Consider the following 20,429-nt stretch of genomic DNA (forward strand, 5'->3'; position numbering starts at 1 on the left):
AACCCGGTTCCCCTGCATCGGCAGGCGGACGCGCAACCACTGCGCCACCAGGGAAGCCCTGACATTTTGTCTTTTAACTGATGTTTATGACCACGTTTACTTGTATAGTTGGATTAAAATCTACAATCTTGCTAGCTATATTTCATTTGTTCCATCTGTTCTTTATTATTCTCTTTTTCTCCCATTTCTTGGGCTACTGGAGCATATTTTATGTTTCTATTTTATCTCCTCTACTGACTTATTTATACCTCTTTTTACTTCCTATAGCTGTACTAGGGTTTACAATATACATCTTCAGTTAATTGGAGTTCACCTTCAAATATACACCTCATCATGTGTAAAGACCTACAACAGTATATTTCTAATCCCTCCGCCGTCATTTTATTTTTACATATGCTATAAACACAAAAGTCATTGCTACTATTTTTGCTTTAGAAAGCCAATTATCTTTTGGGGCAAGTAAGAAGAGGGAAAACACCCAGATCTTGGTTTCTAATATCATTCTCCAATAAAAGGAACCAAGGCTCCTCAGAGAAATGCCTGATTCCAGGACTGGGGCAGGAAATACACAAGATGAGCCTGGAGCATTCTGTAGTAACCAGAAAATAAAATAGTAACCCCCACTTTCCTCCCTGCCAAAAAAACCCCACAAAGACGAGGGTACACAAAAGGGGCACAGGAACCATTTGAACGGTCCTCAACAGCTAAAGCTGGAACAATTTGAGCAACAGAATAAACTAGTATTGGTATTGATAGAATCATATATTAACAGAATTTAGTATTATTATAACCCAAAGTATAAAATAAATGTCCATGAGTCCATATTAATATTTGCTATAAGTAAATGATTAAATAAATGAAAGAGAACAGATAAGTCACCTGTGCAGAAGAACTCCAAATAATTTATGTAGATAGTTTGCCCTCAAGGAGGTAGGAGAATAACCCCCACTACTCCTTAGGTGTGGGCCTTGCACAGTGACTTCCTTCCACAGAGGACAGTATGGGAAGGGGGAAAAGAGTAGCCAGTGAAATACTACACCAGCAAGATGACCTAAGTGATCAACAGTCATGTTGATAGTATGTACCCTTGATATAATGTGATGAAAATGGCACTTTAGTTCCACAGCCTTCCTCCCCCAAACACATAACACCGGTCTAATCATCAGACATCAGAAAAACCACAATTTAGGAACATTCTACAATATATCTGACCAATACTCAGAACTGTCAAGGTCATTAAAGTAAAGTCTTAGAGAAACTATCACAGTCAAGAAGAGCCTAAAGAGACATGACTACTAAATGCAATGTTGTATTCCTGGATTGGATTCCAGAACAGAAAGACATGGGGTTAACAACTAAGGGTATCCTAATAAAGTGTAGACTTTAGTTAATAATAATGTATCAATATGAATTCATTAGTTGTAACAAATGTACCATACTAATGTAAGATGTTAATAACAGGAAAAATTGGGTGTGCAGCATATGGGAACTTTCTCTACTATCTTTGCAATCTTTGTATAAATTTAAAACTGTTCTAAAATTAAAGTTTATCAAATGAAGGACAAAATGAATTTTATTTTATCTTCATTTATTCCATTTCCATTGTTCTTTATTTCTTTGTATAGACTCAAGAGTTTGCTGGTAGCATATTCCTTCTTCCAAAAGAAATCCTTTAACATTTCTTGTAGAGTATGTCTGCTGGCAATAAATTCCCACAATTTTTTTTTGAGAATGTCTTTATTTCTCTTTCATTTCTTGAAAGATATTTTTGCTGGGTACAGAATTCTAAGTTGAAAGTTTTTTGGTTTTTGTTTTAATTTCAGCACTTTAGATTACTCCACTGTTTTGTAGCTTGCATAGTTTCTGAAAAGAAGTATGGTATAAATTCTTATCTTCATTCCTCTGTATATTTATCTGTCTCTTTTCCCTGGTTGCCTTTAAGATTTTCCTCTTTGTCTTCTGCTTTTAACAGTCTGAGTGTGTGTATGTTTGGTGTTGGTTATTATTTCTTCAAACACATTTCTTCTGCTCTGTTCTCTCTCTCTTCTCTTTTTGGAATTCTTGTTATAAACATGTTAAATCATCTGAAAAAGCCCCACAAATATCAGAGGCTTTGTTCTGGTTTTTTTTGTTTTGACTCTTCTCTTCATATTTCAGTTTGGGTAATTCCTACTGACCTGAAGACCTGTGGCAGGTCTTTCCTCCTGCTAGGCCTTTAGTGCAGAGTTTGAGTCAATTTAATTAAGAACTGGGCTGTGTTTGAGCTTCACTGTTGCTATGGTTACCCTCAGTGTATCCACCAGAGGTCTCAAATCCCTCTGGTGGGAATGGAAGATTGGTTGGCTAGAGGTTTTTTGTTTATTTGTTTTTTCCCCAAAGACTGCTCCTTCTCAGTTTTAAGCCTTCCCCTTTGCGCTATGCCTCAAGCTGCAGCCTTCTCAGAAATTCTGCCATGTTCATAACATTGTTCCTGCTCCTCCACCATGGGCTGAGAGAGTTTTCCTTTTCCATTTCCCTAGATACAATGGGAATTCACCAGTGCCTAAGGATGACCGTTTATGTCATTCATCTTCTCACAGATTAAGACTTCTGTTCCATAGGAGTGAAAGGGGAGAAGGACCCAGGCAAAACTTTTTGCCCCTACTGCAGTGGCTGCTCTTCCCCTCTCTTCCCGTTGCACACCACGGAGGAGACTTTTTCAGGATACTCCCAATTTTTTCTGTGAGCACCCAGTGGGGTTCATGGAGAAAAACCCTGCAAAAGGGCTTAAGACTCTCGCTGCATAGCAGTCCCAGGGGTTTTACAGAGTCCTGCCAGTGAACACTTGGCCTCCAGCAATTCACCAATCACCCTAGCTTAACTCACTATCTGTGTCTTGCCCAGATAAAGTCAGTGCTCCAATGTCCTCTCCCTTCAGTATCTGTCTCTCCCTAGAGTCTGGGCCAGTTGGTTGCCCTGAAATCTCAGCACTACAATGTGTTCAAGGAAAACTATGAAATTGTTTGTCCAACATTTTTTCAGTGTAAGGCTGGGAGCAACAGTTTCCAGTTTTCTATATCTCCGAATGAAAAAGCACTTTGTTTTTTGACTTAAAGGGTTTTGGTTCTGGCTCTCTTTTGTGCTACCTTGGACCAGTACTAACCTTCCCTTGGTTTCCTTATCTTACCTGCCAAGATCACTGTTTGAGAACAAATGATACAATGCATATAAAGATGTTTGGGAATCCATAAATCATTATACAATGTAGAATTAGTATCTAAAGCCTGACAGCATTACTTTCACTTAGCAAACAATCAAATGGCCAGTTTAGCAGCTGCATAGTAGAAAGACCACCTGACACATCACATTGATTGTTAGTAGTCAAACAGTTGCTAAAATCAGAATGGTTTTAAAACTTGCTATATATTCTAACTTTTTTCTATAGAAAGCTAAGGGGGATAGACATATTTTCCTCTTCTTATAAACACAGGATTCAAAAGCAAATGAGGCTGGAACATTGTTAAGGGCTGCGGTGGGCAGACCTGTATTCTTATAAGAGTTAAATGGGAAGGTTATTTGAGAAGGAATAAACAAAAATTATGAGAACAACTCATCCAAGTTTTTATGCATTCTTTCCTATTCTACAATAGTTCTCTTTGGTATGTAGAATTTTCTAACAAATAATTTAGTATTTCTCTTACAGTAAAGTATGTGAAAAAATTACTCAAAGTATGCAGAGCACAAAGAAGAAGTACTTAAGTCAGGTGTAATTTATCAAATTGAGGATGAGATCTCTAAGCAAAGATTCCAGTTTGGTAAATTAAAATTAACATAATAACTTCTCCATATTTAGCTTTAATTTTAAATAACCATTAGGTAGATTTATTTCCTGTTTTTTCATAATCTGATTTCTGTGTATTTAAAATAGACTTGTCTCTTCAAATGCTAATTTCAAATAGAAATACTTATTAGGAAAAGGTCTAGAGTCTATGGAAGTACAGTAAATTGCAAAGGAGAATATACACTATGTATAAAATACATGTTTTAAAGAATGAAATTGAAGAAAGGTTTAACATACCAGTGGAGGCATCATGCCCTTGCTTGAAGGGGGGATGACAACTCGAAGATCTGGTTTTCGACTGTTCATTCCAAGACTGCCACCACCTGGAGGAGGGGGAGACTTTGTAGGCATAACTTTGCCTAAACTATTTGCACCAGTAGTTCCAATCAAATTTGGAGAAGCTCTTGAGTTTACAAACCCATTCCCTGGAAAAAAGAAATACCATTCATTAACATGAAACAAGTCATTAAAATACTTTGGTACAAATATCATGCAAGTTTTCCCCAGTCCCAGTTTCAAGTGAATTTTATAATAAAACTCATGAATATCTAACCATGTCATCTTTGAATATTTTAAAAATAAGCAAAAAGAGTGAAGCAAGTCTGAAATACATATAAAGTTTAAGATTAATGCCACTTGTTTCCAGTCTCACTGCTTGCACCTGCTGACAGAAACTTAAAACACAAAATATGTTTCTAATGGGGCATCTCCTACTGGGGACCAATAAAATGGGGATATATAAGAAGATGCCTGAGACCAGCCTATTCATTCATTCTCACGACAGCAAAGGCACTCCTATTAAGTTCTGGGCACAGAACCAGGTATCAGGGCATCTCCTTAACTGAAGCTTATTTAGCACTCAGCTCTAATGCCGTATTTTCACCAAGTACTTCTTCCTTATAGCTCTACCTGTACCTGTTCTGTTCTTTAGCTACCATTAAGGTCTTCTTTAAGTATTTGTGATTTATCTGACTTCAATCAACTAATTCCTACTTTTTAACTTTCCCTAAAGAATTGTCTTTCTTAGAGAGGAAATAAGGAAAAAGATACAGTGTGGTATAGGTTCTATTGTATATACACAGTACTTCTGGGCACCAGTTGAGATAGAAAATTAATGTAAGGGATCATCCCTATTTTCATGGATATTGCAGTCATTCTAGTCCTCCTCATGTCTAGCCATGTGGTTTGGGTGGGGCTGACTCCACTTCAATCCCCCTTGCCACAGACTGGCTTGTTGATGGGCATTTGACTTAGGCCCAAGCCAATGAGTATAAGGCATTCTCCCTCACCACAGTGATCAGAACCTAGGTAAAGCAGTTGCTATATGGTAGTGAGAAAGGCTCCTTCCTGCATTCCTCCAAATGTGACTGGGGAAGCATTTTATTCTCAAGCCATTTTGAGACACAGAAGAAAGTCAGAATGAGAAAAAAGCTGACAGAGAAAGGAGAACTGAAAATAAATGAAGTAAAAGCCCTACCATGCTTATCGTCTATACCACTTCTGGCTCTTTTCAGTTACATATAAGTTAGTAAATACCCTATACTATTTAAACCTAACTGAGGTGGTTTTCTGTCAGTTGCAACTGATAGTATCCTATTACTATTCACCAGCTTACAGTTCAATGGTGGAGATAATGTCATAAATCAAAAACAAAGTAAAGTAACAATATACGGGAACATAAATGTTCATTTATAAAATAGAGGCTACATATACTATTTTGATTTCTAAGTAAATCTTAAATAAAGCAGGTGAGAACAGAAAACGTTAACTACATGATATATTTTAAAAATATTTTGTGAAAATTTAATTACTGAATTTAAGATGTAGTGTTAACTGCCCATAAAAAATACAGCATGGGTAACTCTACTATTCCATATTTTAAAAATAATCATCAGCTTTATAATAATCAAAACATAAAAAATTAAGTTTACCATATATACGGTGTACTTTTAGCAACAGAGACTTAATTCCATGAATGCTTTACTATTATTCTATTTTGAATAGTGCTTAGTATCTAACTCTACTCTATTGCAGTATATAGATGTTAATTTAAGGGCACCGAATAAAAGAAAACTTTGTTGGCCTAAGAATTCCATTCCTAGTGTTTATTACAAGCTGACCAAAAACAAAATATTCAGAATAGTGAACTAAAAGTTCCTGGAGGGCTGAAGAGGCCTCTTGAATTCTCTGGGTGGGACTCAGCATTCACACATCAATAGTAGCAACCATCTAAAATCAGACAACACAGAACTACCTTTACAATTTAGAAATAAACTTTTAAATGTCTATTAGGTGTAGAGCACTATGCAGTTGAGGAGGTTATAGGAAGGGATTAAAAAAAAAAAACAACCCTACATGGTCTTCAAGCAGCTTTTCACCTAGTTAGCAAGAACAGGCATACACCACAGAGACACGAAGATGTCAAAATTATACTTAAGATATGGCAACACAATGAAATGTAACCACACAAAATTTACAAGGAAATAGAAAGCAAAGCACTGATACAGGCATGTGGGCTTTTAATTAGGGAAGACTTTGTGGGATCAACTAAGCAGTCTGCAAGGGCAAAAGATGACAGAAGGTAGGCATTATGAATTACTGTGAGAAAAATACACTAAAGCATGAATGAACAAAGTGTGACTAAGGAATGGTGGGACAGATAAGCACAGAGTCCATGGCTTCAGCGACTATCACAAGGAAAGGGCAGTTGTATTTATTCTGTTCTCTTCCTTCCAGTATAAAGCAAAAAAGGCAACTTTAGAATCCTCCAAAAAGGACTTCCCTGGTGGCGCAGTGCTTAGGAATCCGCCTGCCAATGCAGGGGACATGGGTTCGAGCCCTGGCCCAGGAAGATCCCACATGCCGCGGAGCAACTAAGCCCGTGTGCCACAACTACTGAGCCTGCGCTCTAGAGCCCATGAGCCACAACTACTGAGCCCATGTGCCACAACTACTGAAGCCCGTGTGCCTAGAGCCCGTGCTCTGCAACAAGAGAAGCCACTGCAAGGAGAAGCCCATGCACCACAGTGAAGAGTAGCCCCCGCTCACCGCAACTAGAGAAAGCCCACGTGCAGCAACGAAGACCCAATGCAGCCAAAAATAAATAAATTTTAAAAAAAAGAATCCTCCAAAATTAAACAGACACCAGATATTACAAATATATATACATGTCTGTGTTAAATACATGCAGGGACTAACCAAAACTGAGTATCTGCTGTGTGCTTAACACTGGCCTAAAACCTTCCTAAAATCTCACCCTGAGAAGACTATTCTAAGAAGTGAAATGTAGTACAATGAGTACTGCAATGAGTTAATGACAAAGACCAATTATGTACTGCACATATTTTTCAGTTTAAGAGCTTTTGTATTGGGTTATCAGATCATTTTAATTCTATGAAAGTTTCTTGAATGGAAGAGAAATATTTAAACCCACTAAAATCCACGTAGCGTTTGGCAGTTTATAAAACATTCTCAGGAACAGAATATATAACGAATAGGGTCAACTGATGAATAGATATGTAAATTCTAAAATTAAAAAATATAACTACAAAGATATTAAGTTCTTGAAGTTCTGCTGAAGGAAATGAATGCTTCAGTATATTTGCTTATATTAGAGTTTGAAAAGATATGTTATTTAGGTGAATTATTTATATGAAAAACTAAAAATTAATGTTTTGCTAATGTGATATAATCAACTTTGTTGGATCCTAACCAGAACATTTTCAAGGGACAAAGAAAACAGAGAAGTGAGGTGCAGCACTTAGGAACTTGTCATTCAAAATGTTGGGATTCCAGACGATCAGTGCTTCTTTCCCCCTCCAAGTTACTCTCACCTAATTCCTCTTGCTTTCTCCAAAACTTTTACCAAGTGACCTACCATTTTAAATTCATTATGTGATTTAATTCTGTTGTGGGGACTGATACTTCAGTTAACCTTATGAGGTTATTTCCTGCATTCTGCTTCCATTATCTTGAAGGCGTATGTATTAAATCTGGGTTGAATCTCCTTTCCACAACCCAGAAAGCAATTTCCTGCACTCTGGTAAGCTTCAGAAAGCAGTGCTGTTAAAAAAATCAAGCTCTGCACTAGGCCATCCCCTGTGGAGCAGAGCTCATCCATGAATTGGGCAGAGGTAACTGCTAAGCAAGTCATCTGGATATAAAATGCTCATCAAATAATTTTATACAAAAACCTGAAGGTTTAACAGAAACCAGTAGAATGTAAGTAGAAATTAAAAATGCTTCTCTTAAATAATGGCATGAATGTGTGTTCTTAATTTCTCTGATAATATATAGAAGATTCTTATTTACTTGATTTGCACCCAAATCTGAAGGGTAAAGCAGTATTTCCTCTCAAATACATTATAAGATGATGCAAAGGTGTAATTTAGAAAAACACATTATCAAGAAGCACTAATGTGCTTTTCCCATGTGGAATTTATGATGCTTTTCAGCTAGATGTGGTACCATAGTAACCCATGAGAATCAAATTACAAGAATGAAAGGGGACCTAAAAGCACGATATTTCTGAGTATAAAGTCAGAGTCTGCAGCAGACGATTACAGGATGACGTAAGAGTTTGGTAACTTGCCAGACTGAAACAAGATAATCTTATATGCACCATTTGTTATTTTGTGGAGTGTAGTGATATACTGCCTAATATGTGCCTTCTTACCTCCTGTTCATTTTTTATGACAAAAATGAAGATATTGTTGGGATAGACTTTTGAGGTATATACTTTAAGGATATAACTCATCTTGTCACAGCCTACAAATTTAGGAATAAAGTACTGATTCTAAAAGAATAAACCCAATTTAATGTGACTTTTGTTAAAATGTGTTTTGAAGCTTTATGATAACTTATGCCCTGACACAAATGTGACAAAAATGCTTTCGAGCAAACTACATACTAATGCTTCCAGAAACTTGACAAAGCTGATCTTAATTATGGTCCTACAGCTCTAAGGTAAGTCATTCAATTGTATCAATCTGGCTTCTATTTCAGAATATCATATCATCTGAAATACTGCACTTAAGTGGCTGGAAAGCACTCCCATGTTCTTAATACTACTCTTTTAGGGCTATTACTATGAATCTATTTGAGAAGTTGAAATGACATGCAAAGGGTTTTGAAAATCTCAAAAGATTCTGAAAAATTCATCCAAAGCAAGGTTCAAGAATTAATTTTATCATATTTGACAAATTTTTCATAAAATCTGACAAACTTTCAGCTGATTATTCAATAAATAGGTAAATAAATAAAAATATACTTTAAAAGTCTATAAAATTATGTCACTTGTATAAAGTAGTGAATGAGGTTTCTAAAATTTAAAAAGATCATGGGTTTTAAAATCACTGATGACATATTTACTTGACTCAGTGGAAATTCCTTTATGATGAACAACATGGATTCTGTCCATTAGAAACTTATGATCTAAAACAATCATGAGATCCTGGTTCTTCTGTATTCCATCCCTCTCAATCTTTCCTATGTACACAGCCCCAAAGAGGCTACATGTCTCCTTCTCTTTCAGAGACTTCATGTATCTCCATGGCTTCAACCACTGCCTCAATATGACTCTTAAATCTGTAGTTCTGCTTTGTGTCTCCTAATTTCCAGTTCACATGCAACTATCTAGTGGGCACTGTTCCCCAGATATGCTGCTGTCATTTCAAACTCAACCTGTTTTAAACACCTGTACTATTGTCATCCTCCATCACTTCCATCCCCACTTTCACAGAGCTATCAAGCTTTGCTATTCTTTTTTTTATAATGCCTTTCTCCTTACCCATCTCTTCTTTTTAACTGCCACTGCCTCTGCTATAATGCAAATCCTTATTACCTTCACTCAATGCATATCAACTCCAAGAGCTTGTTGAGCTCTTTCTAGTCCAGTGTATTTTTTTCTCTTTCTAAACATGTTTTAAAAAAAGTGAAACTGCTGGATTTGGGCAATTTTACATTATGCTTGATCTTTGAAAAGAGGCCCAAAGTTAAAGAGTTCCCAAAGTCATCTGAATTACAGTATTATCTGAGTATTAAATGTAAATTCTCAGTAGAGAAATTTACCTAGTAAACCATAAGCAATAAGCAGATTGCCTCCATGAAAGAAATATATAATTTACAATACATACAAAACTAGCAGGTTTTATTTGGACAATAACATAGATAAAATATAAAAAATCACTTTACAAGGAAAAAAACAAATGAATGCTCTAATTTCCTATAATAATTTTATGACTATAGATGTACCATATCAATATAGCATCACAGAAAGTTCAGAAACTAGAAAACAGGAGGGAAAACACATACTTCCACTATTCTAACATAACTATTATAATCATTTTGGATTTCTTCTCCTCTTCTCTTCCATGTGTATATTTTTTGCATAGTTTTAAATCATAACTAAAAATTGGAATTCAGTTGAAATTTTTAATTTTTATACTGTTGAATATGTTGATATTTTCCTATTATTCCCTACTATAAATAAAGTTGCAATGAACCTTTGCATAGTCTGATTGATTTCTTTAGGAGAGATTCCTAGAAATGGGATTTCTAGGCTTAGAGGAAAACAGGTTTTTATGACTACTGAAACATCTTGTCAAAAACTTTCCAGAACGACTGTTACTAATTTCCAATGCCACAAACACATAACCAGATCATCAGTTTCACCCACCTTCATCAGTTTTCCATGTCACAATAAAAAGTGGTAATAATTGGCAATTACTAGGTGCGGTTGTTTTTTTTGTTTTTTTGCGGTACACGGGCCTCTCACTGTTGTGGCCTCTCCCGTTGCAGAGCACGGTCTCCGGACGCGCAGGCTCAGCGGCCATGGCTCACAGGCCCAGCCGCTCCGTGGCATGTGGGATCTTCCCAGACCGGGGCATGAACCCATGTCCCCTGCATCGGCAGGTGGACTCTCAACCACTGCGCCACCAGGGAAGCCCTTTTTTTTGCATTTTTATTTGAATCTCATGATTACTATCAACGATGAACATGCTTTTCAATTTTTAAAATACTAGTTGGGTTTCTTTTTTGAATTGTACATTTAAGTACATTAAATGCCTATTCATTTATCAAATATTCCCCTAGATGTGGCCTGTATTTTATTTCACTTTTTCTCTTAAGAATCAGAAAAATCTATTATCTCACATAAGACTTGGGGAAAAGTGGTTGCAGGCTCAGTGCCTTCAACAGCTCAACACAGAGGACCCACAGTCTTTCCAGCTTTCCACTTTGCCATCCTCAGCTTGTTGGCCTGTCCTTTTACACTGACTCGCTTCATGATCTCAAGATGAAGCTGCATATCTAGCTGCCAGTGCAGACAATAATGTTCAAAGATTCAAAAGGCTGCCAAATCTTTGTGAGTGTGAATGTATGTGTGTGTGAACTTTTTTCTCTCTAGATTTCAGAATTAATAGTATAACTACAATGTACATTACATTCTCATAGTTTTAAAAGTGCCTCCACATTTGTGATTATAATTACTTTTTTATATCAAAGTATTATACTTATTTTAAAAACTTTTAATATAATACATATACAGAAAGGTGTACAAAACAAAAACTTAAAAGATCAAGGATTTATCATATGAACCATGTAACCACAGAACCCCAAAGAATATTCCTAGTTTCTGTAATTGGGCCCCCAAAATACTCCTATTGTTCCACCTACCAAAGTGGCATATATCATGACTTTTACAGTAACTTCGTGTTTTTTACAGTTTTACCATCTACCTACACAGACATCCCTAAAACTATAGTTTTGCTCGTCTGCTTTTCAAACTTTATGTAGATAGAATCATTTAGTATTTGCATCTGTCTTCTTTCATTTGTATTAGTTTGGTGAAATTCATCCATGTTGTTGATTACTGCTTTAGTTCCTTCATTTTCATTGCAGTACAGTATTACTTCATGTAAAGGTACTATCTCATATTCATCCACTCTACTACTGACAGAAATGTGAATTATTTCTAGATGCTGGCTGTAACAAATAATGCCATGTACATTCTTTTACATATCTCTTGGTGCTCATGGTGCATATATGCATTTCTCTAGTATATAAGTATGAGTGAAAATGCTGGGTCATGGAATACACATATTTACAACTTCAGTAGATAATGTCAAAATGATTGCACCAATTTGTACTGCCATCATCAGTGTATGAGAGTTTGGGCTTTTTCATAACCTTGTTAACACCTGGTATTATCTATTTTGCTTTAGCCATTCTGGTGGGTACCTAATGCTGTCTGTGGTTTTAATTTTGCATTTCCTTGATTACTGAATCAAGCATCTTTTCACACATTTATTAGACACGTGGATAGCTTATTTTGTGAAATGTTTGTGTTCTCATGCACATTAAGACTTAAATTTCTCTTAAAGCACAGCTTTAACTGTATCCCACATGGGTTCTAAAGGGCTTCCTGAATCTATGGCTTGATGTGTTCTGTCAGGTTTGGAAAATTCTGTGATTATCTCTTCAAATACCACTTCTGGCCAATTTTCTCTTTTTGCCTCTGGGACTCCAATTCTAAGTATGTTAGACCTTCTCACTGTATCCTCTAGGTCTTACTCTTCTTTTGAATTATCCATCCTTTTATGTCTCAAAAATTCTGAATACTGTTCCTGTCTTTTAGTTCACCAATTCTCACTTTTGCTTTGTCTAATTTGTTATTAAACCCATCCAGTCAGTTCTTAATACTATTACTTTTTTTAGTTCTAAAATGTCCATTTTTAAAGTTTCCAGTTCTCTGCCAAAATTCTTAATCTACTTTTTATCTTCCTGATACAGTAAATATTGTTATGTTAAAGTCAAAGTCTGTGCCTAATAACTCCAAGTTCTGGAGTTCCCAGGAGGCAGGTTCTACTGTCCATTTTTTTCTGCAGGCTTTCATTTATGTTGTACTGCTCCTGACTGTGCCTAGTTAGTAATTTGCTTGTATGTCAAGTACAAATAATAAGGCCTGGGATGGTGTTTTTTCCGCATATTATTTTTCTAAAGAGTATTTGGCTTCCCAGGCATCCTGAGGACCCTAACAATATATCACCACAATCTAACTTCAAGAAGTAGGATGATGCAAATAGGAGATGTATCTACTATGAGGGACTGATAACCTCTGATTCATGCTACTTCTAGGGTCCAGCCTTTTGGGGACTCAATCCAAAGTGAGAAGAATATACTAGGCCCTCCCAATTCTTTGTGGGCCCTGAACTTTCATCTCTCTGTCTCCCTATGTCTCTGAGGCTATTATACTCAGCTTCTTTAGGCAATCCACTGTGGAAGTGGACACTACCACCTAGGAAAAGCAGCCATAAATGCTGGCCTCACATCTCTGAGTCTCTGTCTTTGTCATTCCCTGGATCTTGAGCCAATAATTCCTCATTATCTTATTAGCTCTGAAATGCTTTCAAGCAAATTTAAAAAAATACTCTGCCTAGCATTTCTAGTTGTCCTCAGAAAAAGAGTTGGTCCAAATGAGCAAGTCTGCCCAAATGACCTGTCTTTCCCAAAATATGTTTTATATGACCCTAATTCTGAAAGATGCTTTTTCATGAGGAAAATAAAAATGAAGGGTTCTACTGTGAAATTGCTTTGAGTAACCATATGTTTAAAGATTCACAAAACAGGTTAGCATTTTAAAGGCTCTGATAAGTCCTACAGTAAAGAAACTAGCTTAGTTTTATTTAGCACAAGGTTTGCCAAACACATAGGTAAGTCCTCTTCATATGGCTCCAGGAAACATACTTTGAAAAATGTAGATAAGAAATCATATCCACAGTTCATGTTTAATTTTTTCATTCATAAAGACTTTAGGCATAAAACTGAGTTTAAACTATTTTTCCAAACTACTAAACCAAAATGGCACCATTGTTGAAAATGGGCTAAAATACATTATTTGACTCTTCTTCGCAAAACAATAACACTTCTAAAATACCTATGACAGACCATTAATTTGGGGGCAGAGAGGGAAATTTACAGCAAGAAGCACTTTAAACCCATGTATGCTATAAGTACTGTACAAAAATAATTACTTCCATTTGGTATCTGAATTAAGTGATACAAGATGGCTAGTTAGTTGAATCTGAATTCTGAGGTGGCACATGTTAAAAAGCAGTTATAACAAAAATGTCATCTAGGATATAATCCAAACAAGCAGAATTACATCTAGCACAGATTAAATAGGTATATAAGAGTATGAATCAGTGAAGAATCAAGACATTCAATCTTGATATAAGTCTGAGGTTATATTGTGTTATAAGATTGTTATACGAAATAGATTTATCAAAGACCTACCATACGACCCAGCAATCCCACTACTGGGCATATACCCTGAGAAAACCATAATTCAAAAAGAGTCATGTACCAAAATGTTCACTGCAGCTCTATTTACAATAGCCAGGACATGGAAGCAACCTAACTGTCCATCAACAGATGAATGGATAAAGAAGATGTGGCACATATATACAATGGAATATTACTCAGCCATAAAAAGAAATGAAACTGAGTTATTTGTAATGAGGTGGATAGACCTGGAGTCTGTCATACAGAGTGAAGTAAGTCAGAAGGAGAAAAACAAATACCGTATGCTAACACATATATATGGAATCTAAGAAAAAAAAATGTCATGAAGAGATTAGTGGTAGGACAGGAATAAAACACAGACCTACTAGAGCATGGACTTGAGGACATGGGGAGGGGGAAGGGTAAGCTGTGACGAAGTGAGAGAGTGGCAGGGACATATATGCACTACCAAATGTAAATTAGATAGCTAGTGGGAAGCTGCCGCATAGCACAGGGAGATCACCAGAAACTAACACACCATTGTAAAGCAATTATACTCCAATAAAGATGTTAAAAAAAAAAGAAATAGATTTATCTCTGTGTGTATGTAGTAATAGAAATAGACTTTTAAGTAACTCACTAAGCACTTAAATATTTTAATACTTATTGAATCTTAAATTTTTATAAAAATTCATGTTCACTAATCATGATCATTAATGTGATTATTAACACTATTAGCACTAAACATATTAAAATAGTTGCCTATGACTGGAGAATGGAGGGTGCGGGGAGAGGAAGGGAATGGGAGTGGAATAGAGGTATAAAGGGAAAAGTGAATAACATTCTGAGAGATGCTTTGTGCAAACCACTGAATACATTGTGCCATGATCTGAGGAGTGTGACTAATGTGACCCTCCAAACCTGAGGGTCTAGAAAGGGGGGAAGGAAGCTTACAAAAGAAGAAAGATGAATTTAAAAAAAGAAATAAAAGCAACAGGATTAGATTATATGTAGAAGGTCGAATTAGGATGACGACAAAGTCTGAGTCTGAAATTACCAAAGGGAACACAGAAAACTGAGCAAAAACAAAGTCTAGATTTATAGTTGCATGGCAGATAAGACAGAATAGTATAAAAGCTTTAGGGAAGTGTGGAAGTACAAAAACCAAAAAAGAACAAAAAGAGAACTGAAACACTTGTTTGATAGGAGGAAGAGCCATGTTTATCAAGCCAGGGGTATGAGAAAAAAAATAAAGGCAAAGGGAAAACACATTAGAAATCTTCAAATAGTTAAACCCCATTAAATAAAAATAATTTTGGAAATAACACCAAGAGCTAGTCAAAATTAACATTAAATAAAACAGAGATTATTGATTCCAGTCATAACCAGGCTGGAAAGTAGAAGGGAGAGCAAGATGCATAGTGCTGGAAGAATAAAAGCATATGGGAAGGGACTTTCCTAGTGGCACAGTGGTTAAGAATCTGCGTGCCAATGCAGGGAACACAGGTTCGATCCTTGGTCCGGGAAGATCCCACAGGCTGCGGAGCAACTAAGCCCGTGCACCACAACTACTGAGCCTGCGCTCTAGAGCCCACGAGCCACAACTACTGAAGCCCACGTGCCCTAGAGCTACGTGCCACAACAACTGAGCCAACACGCCACAACTACTGAAGCCCATGCACTCTAGGGCCCACGTGCCACAACTACTGAGCCCGTGTGCTGCAACTACTGAAGTCCACACCCCTAGAGCCCATGCTCCGCAACAAGAGAAGCCACCGCGATGAGAAGCCTGCGCACCGCAACGAAGAGTGGCCCCCACTTGCTCCAACTAGAGAAAGCCCACGCGCAACAAAGACCCAACGCAGCCAAAAAAAATATTAAAAATGGGCTTCCCTGGTGGTGCAGTGGTTGGGAGTCCACCTGCCGATGCAGGGACGCGGGTTCGTGCCCCGGTCTGGGGGGATCCCACGTGCTGCGGAGCAGCTGGGCCCGTGGGCCGTGGCTGCTGGGCCTGCGTGTCCGGAGCCTGTGCTCCACGGCGGGAGAGGCCACAGCAGTGAGAGGCCCGTGTACCGCAAAAAAAAAAAAAAAAAAAAAAGCATATGGGAAACTGCAATATAAAAACAGTATATGGGCACGTAAACGGCCACAGCAGTGAGAGGCCCGCGTACCGCAAAAAAAAAAAAAAAAAAAAGCATATGGGAAACTGCAATATAAAAACAGTATATGGGCACGTAAACAACTAAAATAGAGCTGAAAAGAAATAAACTATAAATATTAGGAAATACACATACAAGAATAGCAGTCCTAATGTATAATTGCTAAGACCTTTATGAATTTTTCCACATTTAATTATCTGTTAAAAAAATATCCCACAACAGGTCTTATCTGTTTAATTCCATTAAAGCAACAATTAATACAGTGGCAGATACAATTAGGTATTTATTCCTACTTTAGGTCACTACATGTTTTGTAACTTGTCTCACTCAATAATGTCCATTTATTTCTTTCTCATCACTTTAAATTATTCAATCATCTCCAATATTTTCTTAAGGCAGAAGCTCCTCACATTTTTGGAATAAATGGGTTGAATATATGTAATTGGGAATTTTTCCTATAAGTGATCTGTTTTCAGATGTATCTTTGAACACACAATATCTAGAAGCAGGGAGGGAATTCCTGCCCTTGTTTTCATATAAAAATGATGGTAACTGTGATTATCACAGATGAAGAGACCAAGACGACTAAATGTGATGGTAAACCAAAGGGATACAGTTATTCTTGTGACTCTTCGACATACATGCCATGTTTTTGTAATGTTAAGATCACAATCTATCTTTACCAGCACTTCAGGGCTAGGCAGACAGACACATTTATGACATATTTAAACTGCTAGTCATCTTGGGAGGGATCCCAAAGGAAAAGAGCCAATCTGGCAGCAACCACGACAAAATGTGAATGTTCTACATGTGACTACCAAAACAGATCCTTCAGAGACAAACTTCTCAATTCTCTTTGTGTCTCTAGAAGTAGGCCCACCATTTCTTCCTATTGCAATTTATCTGAAAACATTTCACACAATTGTAAGATATAGCAGTCTGCTAACAGTCTAACTCTGGTAAGGACAGATGACACAGAAAGCTTCTCCTTAAGAAACTTGTCTTGATGTAAAAATTGTATTAAGGCAATTTAGTCTTTAGAAAAGAACAATGTCTGCTATGAAGGAAGAACTCAATAAATATTTATTGAATGAATGAGTAACTGAATGTAAGGCCGAGGAATAACACAGGGATATGAAAAAATGTTAAGTATTAGTGAAAGCACTAATTAAACAAAGCGCAAAGGGACATGTCTACTCTAGTCATATATCCCCATACTTTCCTCTTCATTTGGTAGAAGGCCTTGTTTGAGGGAAAATATTCCTTTTACCTCAGATAGGACAGATGCCTACAAAGTAAAACAGTAGGAATTCACTCACCCACTGGGCTGCTTCCAGCTCCATTTGGCACTGCGAGGTCTGAAGTGCTCAACATCCCACCTAACAACATTAGAGAGAGGAGAGAGGGAATGTGAATTGGCTCTCCTTATCTGAATAACAAGGAATTGAACAGAGGTAACTCTCACTCCATTCCTAAAAAAAACAAAAATAAAAACTAGCCCAGTCTGAATTTGGCGTTAACGTGTAAATATGATGTAGTAAAATATACAGTCACTCGCCTATCAAGCTCTGGACATGTCTGCTTTCTTGTGTATGAATACCAAATGGTACATATTGATAAGAATGGGGGGAGTGCTAATGGTGTGCTATAAAATCTAGGAATAATGGGAGAGGAGACACTGCATTACACACAGTGTTGCAGTAAATGCACCAAAAATTTCTGCTGAATTAATGAACAAATCAGACAGGGGGAGATGGAGATGGAGAAAACGCTCTAACTCCAATCAGGTGAGTCATCTCTCCACATTTTTAACACGAATGGCTCACACTCAATTTTAAATCTTTGCTCATGATATCCTAAATAAATTTTCTGCCTGTCTAGTATGGCCTTCCCACGATAAGGAAAGCTTTCCCAGGATAAGGAAAGCTTTATTTGTTCCACAAAGCCTAGTACAAGGCTAGAGCTACAGATTTTCAAAATAATACTTTAAAATGGAGGCAATTATGTAGCAGTGACTCTTGTTCATCAAAGCAATAAAATTAAGAGTAGCAGAATAAGAAACTGTTTATGTTAGCAATTAGTTTTTTCTTTCTTTTAAAGAATCAGAAGAATAAATATCAGGACATACCTGCACTGCCAGTACTTGGTGGTCTCTGAGGGGCTCCAGGGGATACATTTCTATGTAATGTGGCTTGAGGTGGAGAGAGCATGTTTGAATCTGCTAATGTTGAGCTGGCTGCCAAAGATGGGGACACAAGTGAACTCCCTGGGTTAGTGTAGGACAAAGCACTAGGGCTGGTCACAGGGACTGTGACAGACATTGAGAAGTTTTGAGGCGGCAAACCGGGCTGTAAATAAAGAAAAAGGAAGAGAAAACTGTTAGTTTCATTTTCATCTATATTAAATTTAATAACTTACGAACTTTAATTTGATTAGGTAACACTAGTTACTAAAAGCAGAGGATGGGGATAGGTTCTTACTAAATCAATTTGCAGGTTTAAGCTATTTTCTTTACAATTATATTTGGACATGAGAATGTTTAACATGAACATTTTCAATTTCCATTTTTTATATATTAATACATATATACTAGTATAATGTATATATTATGTATTTCAAATATTCAGAGATGAAAATGAGAGGCCAGAACCTGATATTAAAGTTGTGTTGCCAGGTTTACACATTATAAAATACATCATTGTTACCAAGAAAGCATAAATTAGCACTTAAATGCAAATCAGTTTAGTAACATTACATTTCTATTGGGAAATTCCAAATAACAAAAGGGGAAAAGTATGTACATATATTATAAACTTCATACATCAAGTTTGCTCTGGTCTGATTTAATTCACTAACATTCTTAATGGACAACACTAAAAAAAAAAAAAAAAAAATCACGTTTTATATATATAACACAATGCAATAAGTGTAATAAAAATGCAAAAAAAAAAACTAAACAAAATTAACTACTGACAAGTTATCTTTAAACTGTATAAAGATTAAATTACAAATATTATCTGATTTCCCTCCAAAATATTCCATAGTCCCTTAAAAATAATATTTTCTATTTTCCTCTTGCATTTCCTCCATAGACCACTTATACTTGTTGACCATGATAAATAACAATCCTCTTTATAATGTAAAGTGAGAGAAAATAGAAAACTTTCCTCTCTCTACATTTTAAAACAGTGATTTGCAAAGTAAGGTAACACTGCTAATTCAAAGTTTAAAGAATGTAAATAATTATGTACTTTGTTCAATAGTTTATTTCTGGTAGAAAATTATAACTCATTAAAAAGTATAAAACATTGGATACATGATAAAATGTTTTCAAAGGTAAAGCAATTTTATTTAAACAATGTTTTTGCAGCTTCACATTAACTGCAAGGTCACCAACATTCATATGAGTTCAAAAGGGATTTTTTTTTCTGTTGTTTTGTTTCTTAAGAATGGTATTAGCACAAAAAATACCTCCTGAAATCTGTTTTCCATGGGCTTCTTCTTATAGCATAGGACTACTTTGAAGAAATAATCCATGATGCATACTTTAGGGCACAGTTTTAAGATAATTAACTCTGGTAATGAAAGAAATATCAGCATTGGAACCAATTTGTTGCATGAAGCCTACAACACATATGTAGTATTCTGGATATGTATCCAGAATAACTGTCTTAAGCAGCTCTTGCCAATGGTGCTTCAATGAGAACTCTCTGAAGAACTATCAAAGGAGTATGAACTCAAAGAAGTACTGTTTCACTACGGTTAAATGTGTGAGCATGGAAAAATTTTAAACCAACTATTTGTTTTGTAACCAGTTTAAGAACACTGCTTCCTAAAATTAAAATCGAGCCAAGGCTCTCTTCCTCAATACCTACAGTGTTAAGAAAAGAATAGGAATTTGGAGGTACTGTCACCAAATTGTTTTGGGACATTAACAAAGAGCCAAATAGTAAGCTACTATTACAGCAACTGTATAAAATAATTAAAAATAACTTTGAAACACCACATTTTATAATAAATCCAGCCATTTTATATTTTATAGTCTCAAGATCTACTTAAGTACATGTAATATTTTAAAAGTCATTGGAGGGAGAGGGAAGTCTCATATGCACTCTATATTTAAAATCATGGAAATTTAAACCTGGAAGGGACCTTAAAAAACTATGTGA

General features: G+C 36.3%; 1 protein-coding gene across 10 annotated transcripts in view; it reads right to left on the reverse strand.

Moving 5' to 3' along the window:
* The window catches only part of MEF2A (myocyte enhancer factor 2A), a 188,403-nt gene that overhangs the window by 26,835 nt on the left and 141,139 nt on the right, over positions 1-20,429 (reverse strand). For 7 of the 10 annotated variants that reach the window (XM_024114969.3, XM_055088190.1, XM_024114966.3 and 4 more), the window contains 3 exons: positions 18,389-18,608; positions 17,580-17,639; positions 4,058-4,245 (listed from right to left, as the gene is read on the reverse strand). In XM_024114969.3, coding sequence (XP_023970737.1) covers positions 4,058-4,245; positions 17,580-17,639; positions 18,389-18,608 — 468 coding nt within the window. Of the gene's footprint in view, positions 1-4,057; positions 4,246-17,579; positions 17,640-18,388; positions 18,609-19,731; positions 19,813-20,429 lie in introns of those variants that run through there. The other 3 variants (XM_024114971.3, XM_024114972.3, XM_055088189.1) reach the window with 2 other exon arrangements.

Source organism: Physeter macrocephalus, chromosome 11, assembly GCF_002837175.3.
Source record: "Physeter macrocephalus isolate SW-GA chromosome 11, ASM283717v5, whole genome shotgun sequence".
NCBI lineage: Eukaryota > Metazoa > Chordata > Mammalia > Artiodactyla > Physeteridae > Physeter > Physeter macrocephalus.